The sequence below is a fragment of the Aplysia californica genome, unplaced genomic scaffold, assembly GCF_000002075.1.
Source record: "Aplysia californica isolate F4 #8 unplaced genomic scaffold, AplCal3.0 scaffold00008, whole genome shotgun sequence".
In the NCBI taxonomy this organism is placed as follows: Eukaryota; Metazoa; Mollusca; class Gastropoda; order Aplysiida; family Aplysiidae; genus Aplysia; species Aplysia californica.
This window is the reverse complement of record NW_004797278.1, coordinates 154,953-163,516: the sequence shown is the minus strand read 5'-3', so window position 1 is coordinate 163,516 and position 8,564 is coordinate 154,953. Positions and strand designations below refer to the sequence as shown.

At 39.8% G+C, this 8,564-nt stretch overlaps 1 protein-coding gene across 3 annotated transcripts in view; it reads right to left on the bottom strand.

Moving 5' to 3' along the window:
* Positions 1–620: 620 nt before the first annotated feature.
* Positions 621–8,564, bottom strand: part of LOC101858375 (CREB3 regulatory factor) — a 16,753-nt gene continuing 8,809 nt past the window's right edge. For all 3 annotated transcript variants that reach the window (XM_005089644.2, XM_005089645.3, XM_005089643.3), the window contains 4 exons: positions 4,956–5,057; positions 4,037–4,510; positions 3,458–3,613; positions 621–2,948 (listed from right to left, as the gene is read on the bottom strand). In XM_005089644.2, the coding sequence (XP_005089701.1) occupies positions 2,839–2,948; positions 3,458–3,613; positions 4,037–4,510; positions 4,956–5,057 (842 nt within the window). In that variant the 3' untranslated portion in view covers positions 621–2,838. The remainder of the gene's footprint in view (positions 2,949–3,457; positions 3,614–4,036; positions 4,511–4,955; positions 5,058–8,564) is intronic.

Sequence of the window (8,564 nt, the reverse complement as noted above, 5' to 3'; positions counted from 1 at the left end):
ACCCACTGCTGCAACTGTAGAGGATAAAAACTGAACACTTTGCCTGTGTCCCCAAACCAAAGTCTGAAGTGCCACAAAATTGAAAGGTCAGACTGAACCTCTATTACTATAGATTATATTTATAGAGATCTGAGTAATAATATTGTTGGAACCCAGAAGACCAAAATATCTGTAAATAATCACAGCAAAAACACATCTTTGGGTTAAGAAAGTGAACAGGGGGTCCTGGCCTGTTGTTTTCTTGTTTTTTTCACGCTGTAGTCTCTAGTGTGATCCAAGTCAAGGAACACATTATTCCTTTCACCGTTTTTTTCAGGTTTTATTCAAAACCTTCAAAATAATATAGCCATGTCCAAGGGACGTTGTGCTTTTGTAGGAAACAGCTACAACCATTACAAGAATCTACAGTGTGAGTGGAAGTAGTCTTTAGTATGTAGCTACATTGCTGAGCGCTCTTACAAAGATGAAGAATTTTTCTTTCTAGTAGTTTTTGCCTCAGTCTGGTCACATTTTTAAAAAAGAATACATACATCATAATGCTGATCCCTCAAAGCGTTTTTTTTATATATATAAGAAAAACAGAAACAAAACAAACAAAAAAAACCTCCAAACAAATCATGTAAATTTTCATATCAACAAAAATCTTTATTGTCTTCATCAACAATGGATTTACAATAATCAAAAACAATGAATATCAGTCAGTCATGTTCAGTTTAAAAACCTGTTCTGTACACAGCAATAAATTTAAGACATCTTAACTCAAAATATATACACATACAGCTCATGAGAAAGTTTTCAATATCATATATGTTTTTAAGGGTTAAACTTGACGACAACCCCATCGCTCGTAAATATGTATGGATGAGATGTATTTTAAAGTATACATCGTGTATAAAATGGCAGTATAACATCTTGTCTCAACTTTTACAGAAATGCATGATTTAATAAGATGAATATTTTCACATTACTTGAAAGTGAGAATACAAAACATGTTATCACACATGATCATGGAATTCGATCAACATGCAAAACGGGTCAAGGCAAGCCATTTGTCATTAACAGCATTCAAATAATTATATTTTTTATTTGAAAATCAAATGTGTTGGTAAGTCTTCATCAACTATAAAAACAACTCTTACATCTTTTTTTACCTCAACTTTTGATTCAAAGTAAGGGGAGGGGGTGGGAGTGTCCAAAACAAATACAAACAATGTCGACCTGATAACAATAATTAAAGTCACTGATGATTACAAAACTTACTAATAAGGAGACATTGCAGACACAAACAAAACATGATGTATATATTTATTGGGTGTTTAAAAAGAGAGCTATAATTTTAATAGATGTTACGGAAGATGGAGGAGCTTTTATTCTCCCAGTCAAATACTACGGCTTGTGAGAGACTTTACAATGTATGAGAAATTAAGAAAATACATCGCAATAATCACTGCAGGTAAATTTAGGGATGTGCGTAAAGTAACTATATATGAAGCATTCAATTCCATAGAAAATTGAACAAAAATTAATTGTAAAAAACAATTCACCTGTAGATTCTCATCAGAACTGGTTAAAATTAAAAACTCTGAAAAGTTGAATAAGTGGGGGAAAAAAAAGACACCAATGACAATGCTATACGACAGACTACTCTGAATTACTACAAATGTTGAAAAGAAATAAGATTTACTATTCCTTTTTGACTCTTGTAAAAGCAAAGTAACTGCAAGTTGAAAAGATTCCAAATTTTCATTTAAGCTATACTTTAAAAAATTCAAGTCTCAGACAGTGAACCTATAGTATAGACAAGTACGTCTCCGGCATTCCATCTTCCCATCAGTAAAATGGAACAAGTGGTTGACAGAACTTTATTGCACAATTTCATCCGGCAGTTCCCACCAACTAATACAGGAGACTCAGATAAATAGTTCTCATTAAATACAGCAAGATTTTATCGCATACAAAAGATTATTTGTTTTAACTCCAATTTTTCTACTATACTGCTTTCTATAAAATGTCAGCATAAGCAAAACAAAATATGGACCCCCCCCCCCCTCCACAAAAAAGAACAACAACAAAATTCATAAAATGATGACAACAATATAGAATGGACTTTAAGTACGGTACACATTGTCTTCTGTAGAAGTGAATGAAATCATAGCCTCGGAATGGATCGGGCCGCAGCGGAAGACCGCTTCCAACTTCAAGCGAAGTGAGGTGTTCAACCACACATTTTCACCTTAACAAGAGTACCATGGACCTACAAAGGTCTCAAACTCTTCTCTCCTGCCAAATATTCAGTTCATGACTAGAATTAACAATGGATCAGCATATTAATACACCAATATCCCTGATAATGTTATATTGAGTCCTGACTGTATTCCTTTTAAAATCTATTTACAAATATTGTCTTGAATTTATAATGAAGCACTTAGGACTGACGACTACAGTCGTTTCCTACCTTTCATTATATCTACAAATTACATCTAGTAAGTTAATCAAACTAGCTGCTAACACAGCTTTAAGACTTCGATGGTATGAAAAAACTCCTGAAACATGGCACTTTGCAGCCATTCATCAACATTAGAAGGTAACCAAAGGACTTCCCCAAACTCTTTGTTTCTATTTCTATTCATGAAAGCTCAGTGACAGGATACATTAATGACTGAGAAATTTCTATACCAAGAGCAGGTAAGAGATGAAGCAAAGTGTGTGCGGGAGCAACTGGCGCTGTCCTCTGCATGTGCCTCAAGCGTGGATGCTCAGACCTCGTTTTTGACTTCTCATTTGAACGCCCTTTTCTCCATTCTCTGGCAGACAGTCTGAATGTGGACAATTCACTGTTCATGTCTTGCGGCTTCTCCTGGTATCCAGACCACCACTGTTGTCTCCACTCTCCACTTTCAGGATCACATTGTTCACATAGTCCACTGTCTTGCCAGCAACATCAGCTTCTGTAACAATAAACGTAAGGAAAATTGTATGAGACATATGAATTCAAACTGCAACATTTTGAAAAAGTTTGCTTTAAAATTGAAACAGAACCTTTATACATTCCAAAAGGTAAAAAACAGTTCACTGAAAAAGTCCTTATATGATTAATTAAGCACAAGTGTGAGTTGTGTGTGGGTGAATTCATCTATCAAAGGAGTGTGTATATGGATTTTGTTTCTAGTAGTCTATAAACTAATTAACACAAATCAATGTGAAACCACTTAAGTGGGAGAGGCAGATTTAATTTTCACTTAAAAGAAACAATTAACTAATATATTTTATAACAAACAATGTTGACTGTGACTTAATAAATAAGAACTCTGTTTTACAAAAATGAAACATACACGATATTGAAGAGCTACAGAAAAAAAAGTCCATTTGACAAAACTGCAAATTACAACCTCACTTTTGGGCAAACACTACATTATTACACCCATTCTAAAAATCCATAAACATAAAAAATACTTACTCAGCATTTCACTGCGATATGCTGCCAGTTTCCTGTCAAGGGATTCTGATGATGAAGGCAAAGATGACATCGCTGACTTTCCCATCTGGCTCATGAAGGCTTTTGTCCTTTCTCTCAACAAGGGCCAGATAAACTTTATCACTGAATTCAGCTGACCTGTTGAAAAAGATTTTAGAATCTATTCAAAACACTGAAATTAAAGATTTCTAAATTAACAAAGAGTAATCAAGCAGGTACAGGATCTACATGGGCAACTTTCAATTAAAATAAATGACAAAATGTTCATATTATATAGGGAACCCTATTATGTAGGCTATTACAACTCAAAAACACTGTTTCATATAGATCCCTTGAATTCACAACCTGCCATCCCACACAAAATATGGAATCCTAGACAACCTACCCCCCCCCCCCCCCCCCAAACAACCCAACTACAAACAAACCAACATGTATTATTTCTTTTCTTAGGTTAATATAAAGAAAATTAATTGAAGAAACTGTACAAAATACGGTCCAAGAAAACAAAGTAGAGCTCATCAAATTCTTAAACATGGATGTGCAAAAAGCAATTGAACTCACAGTGCTCTTGTTCCAGTCCATAGAGCTTGATCTTGTTGGCCTCGTGCTGAGCCTTCTTCTTCAGTCTGCAAGCCCGAGATGCCAATTTGTTCTTTTCTTTCCTGGACTCATTCCTCTTTGTAAGCGGCACGTCAGGTCCCAGTTGACACGCATTTATTTGCTGATTCAGCCTCAGCAACTGATGGCCAATCATGAAGAGTTTCTTGGGGTTTGGGGAGATCTCATTGCCGTCTCCTTTTCTCGCCTTTCCTCCATGTCGAATCCCTGCAACCAATGTGTTGCACTCGTCGAAGACAGGGTCCTCGAAGTCGTTGAGCACATGAGGATCAGAGGGAGACTCAACGGCCAGCTTGAGCCTGGTTCCCTTGGGGCCCTTTGACTGCACATTGTACTGCCAGAAATACTGTTTCTGCTTCTTGCCTGTGGCCACGAGAGACTCACACTCAGATGGAGTAATGCGTGTGAGATCGTCATCTGAAAGAAGAAGAAGGTTTGAAAATCTATTAATATGACAGTAAGTAAACTGACATCACTGAAACTAATAATAGGGGTCAACAATAACCTTCTACATGAAGAAAAATATATAACATATATTGCCACAAACATTATGTTATCAATATATATGTGTGTGTGTGTGTGTGTGTGTGTGTGTGTGTGTTTGTGTGTGTGCGTGTGTGTATGTGTGAGTCCAAAACGCTACTTTCAATCTTCATTCATCTCTATTTTTTTTTAAAACCAATTCTTTCAAAAAAGCATTTTAAAAAGAACATTTAATTTCTTAAAACTCACTCAATCACAAAAGAGTCCAAAATAGAAGACCCCTGTCAAGAGTAGGTTAGGCCCATTTATGTTATGAAGAGTTAAGAATGTTAAAGCAATTCTAGTTTCTAAGAACAAGTTTCAAGTTGCTAACACTTACCAATGTCAGAATAATCGTCATCATCACTGTCATCAACATCCTTGTCTCCGTACGCCTCATCAAATTCATCATCATCTGACGTATGTTCCGATCCTCCGGAATCTGAAAGAATTAAAACAGAGAACATTATAACTAAGATGCTGAAACAGGACAACCGACATAAACATTATATTGGAACGCTTAACTTACATACACACAATAAGGATTGGGAGGCTGATAATGAGCAGTACGGGTTCTCATAACCTTTCAAGGTCTTGAAGAACAGAACTAAAACAGAATTACAAACTTGGGGGTTGAATAAACTCGCCCCAAAATGAATTGGCAAGGAATCTACACTTTGATCCTGGGCCAAAATAACACGAATAGAAATGACGGTATAAGACCTATAAGCGAGTGAGTTGGGACGGTGGAATTCGTGGTGAGCTGAGCATGCAGGACAAACTGATAAAATTGTTTGTCTGAATTCGCAGTCAAAAGTTGGTGGGAAAAGTGTGTGCTCATGCATGTGGTGTCGCGCGCGCGTGTAACTTACACCCACGCTGTGCAACAACAACAATCCCCACCACACGGACAAAAACAGAAGTCGGATGTAACCCATCACCCCCCCCCCCCCCCCCCCAAGAAAAACATAACAGACAACAGCAACAGACAACAGCAACAAAAAACAACAGCAACAAAAAACAAACAACAAACAAAAACAAAAAAGCAACAAAAAGCACAAAAAAACAACCGAGGGTGAGAAGCATACGGAATAAAGAAGGAACGTTTGGTGCTGTTACTCCTCTTTTTAGGTCAGGGAATTTTCGGGAAAAAGGAATGAGCTACAAGTACACGTAAACAAATCACCCTGTGTAGCATCTATGAGACACTAAGGTCCACACAAGAATAAAGATCAGCGACTGGAAAAGAGGGACAGTATGTGTAACCAGATCCACCATAAAACCACTCTGTAACCTAGCATAAACATAAAACAGGACACAGGGGAGAGATACATAGAGAGAGAGAGAGATAGAGAGAGATAGAGAGAGAGGGGGGGGAGAGAGAGAGAGAGAGAGAGAGAGAGAGAGGTTGATGGAAAGAAAACAACAGTTGAGGGGGGAAAAAACAAAACAGGCCGCCAATGTCGGGAACAGTGCCAGGTCACCTCAGCAGCTGACGATGTAAACATTGGCACCGAGCCAGTCGGCTCTCTGCCTACGGACTACGAACACGCACGCACATTCACACACACGCACGCGCACACACACAGGGCGCGAGAGCAAGGTAACCACTGGCGATCACGAGGGATGAGGGTGATTGACCGTATGCTGGGTCATTTTCTAACATCGGGGCGGAAAAGTGAAGGGGGGGGGGGGGAATGGAATTCTCAATTTCAAAACTAATTCTTATTTCGTTTCAGACAAAGTAAGATGTCACTGTGGGGTGCAGACAAGACTTGCTGATACTATTGTTGTTGTTTTCGTTTATCAAAAAGACCTAGATCTACATATTCGTTGGAGAACGGACAAATATTTTAGTAAACAGAATTTCAAATCCCCCTCCCGTTCCAGCATTAGATATAGAGAGAGACTAGACAGCGGTGGAGACAGTCAGACATCCTGAGGGTAATGTTTATTTAATTTATCCAACAAGCTCTAAAAAGAAACAACATTATAACTTTTTAAAGGCAAAATTTACATCTCAGAGGCGCCGTTGCGCCTGTCGCCAAAACAGGATTCTGTCTCGGAAGAGGAAGGTTGAAGTATTGAACCAACGACATGTTTCGGGGGTCACGATTGGTCAAAAAGAGATCCTCCTTGCTTTGCTCCCTATCCGCAGGACAGGGCAACAGCGACACAGCCACGTCCAGGTCGCTTCTAAACTAGTTCAGTTGGTTCCGGGTTTGAGTTCGACTGGGTTTTGAAGAAAATCCACTTAAGTTTTGACACACGTCAACAAGTGTCTGGGAAAAAAGACACGGAAGAACTGGACACGCGAGATAAATGAGAGAAGTTGCGTTTTTGCGTCAAGCTGAAAAAACTGGGAAAAGCGCGTGTTTTAGTTTTGAGCTTAAGTTATGTAGTTCCAGATAGGCTAAAGAAGTTTTCACCGAGCACGGAGGCGGAAGATGACTTCATAAACACTTTGAAAATTTAACATACCACACGTCCCTCGCCAAGGAAAACAGTTCCCTAACAAACAAACAAAAAAATGCCCAAAAAACAAAACAAAACCGGTAGGCCTAAGGCAAAAACCGGACCACAGCACACCTTCAAACACAATCGATGAACCGTACACGCGCTACGGAAAAACCCACACAGGCCTAAATCTACACGTAATTCGATATAACAAAAAGAAAACAGCCCAATGGTAAAATTCCGATCCCTAGCGGGCTATGAATGCCATCTTGCGATAACCGGTAAGATACATCGGAGGACAACCAACAGAAGTGGAGTAGCGAGTGCTGTGATTTGTCCACTGCCACGAGGCTCTCATCACACCCAGACTACAGGACACGACAAAGAGGGGGCGAGGGGAGGGGCGGGGAAGGGTGCGGCAGTCTGGTAGACAAGTCAACACCAACACACTGAAAGAAGAGAGCAACAAAGAAAGACCAACGTCCAATAACACTTAACACTTTAGACCCTGTGGTAAGAAAATTTGAAATTCAGATGACGAAGAAAATAAATATCCTCCTCCCCCCCCCACACACACACACACACACACACACACACACACACACACACACACACATTTTTACGGCTGTGATCTGCGATAAACAAAACCATCAGTTGATCTATCTCGACCATCACAACAAGCCTAGGCTCTTATCATCACTCCCAATCACCAAGTGTTGTTTATCAGAAGGTAGCGGGAGGGAAGGGAGGGGAAAACGAACGCCACTGACAGTCGAGGGCGGGCGAACCCAGCGCCCCATGCCTGTAACGCGTGGCAGAATGAAAAGAATGAGAAAATAAAAAAACGCCCACGTAAACCACTCCTTCCTTTCGCTTTGCTATACTCTCACGAACTCCCACTCCCGCTGCTACCCATTCACTTTATCGCACTATTTGCGAATTCCCCAATGAGGCTGCCAAGTAGTTAAGCGGACTGTCGACTTTATGAGCACCTGACAACCCCCCCCCCCCCCCCCCCCCCCCCCCCCCACTCTCCCGTCCATCAAACATTATTTGGAAAATTGTCGCCATTTAAAAGTTTGAAAGGGAAAAAAGAAAAATTAAATTTTTAACATATAATAGTATGGTGTCGAATATCATGACGTGTTAGTGTTCACAATACGGTATGATGATGTCGTGGGTGTTCTGGTAGCCGAGACCAGTCGAGCGATCATTAAAAATAATATCAAATAAACAGGAAACGATATATCCTACGTCAGACTGTCCTGCCTTGCCCCTGGTGGAAACAGGTGGCCTTGGGCACATCAGCGATATAATGTTCCGCCTGCCAGTTGAAATCATGCTATACGTCACACGCACACGCACACACACACACACACTTATTCCCCCAATCCCGCTCGGGCAAATTAGTGGGCGGGGGGAAATGATAGGATCAATACCGTATTAAAACAATGACCATGGGATGAACAACAAATGTACTCAGAAAGAGAGA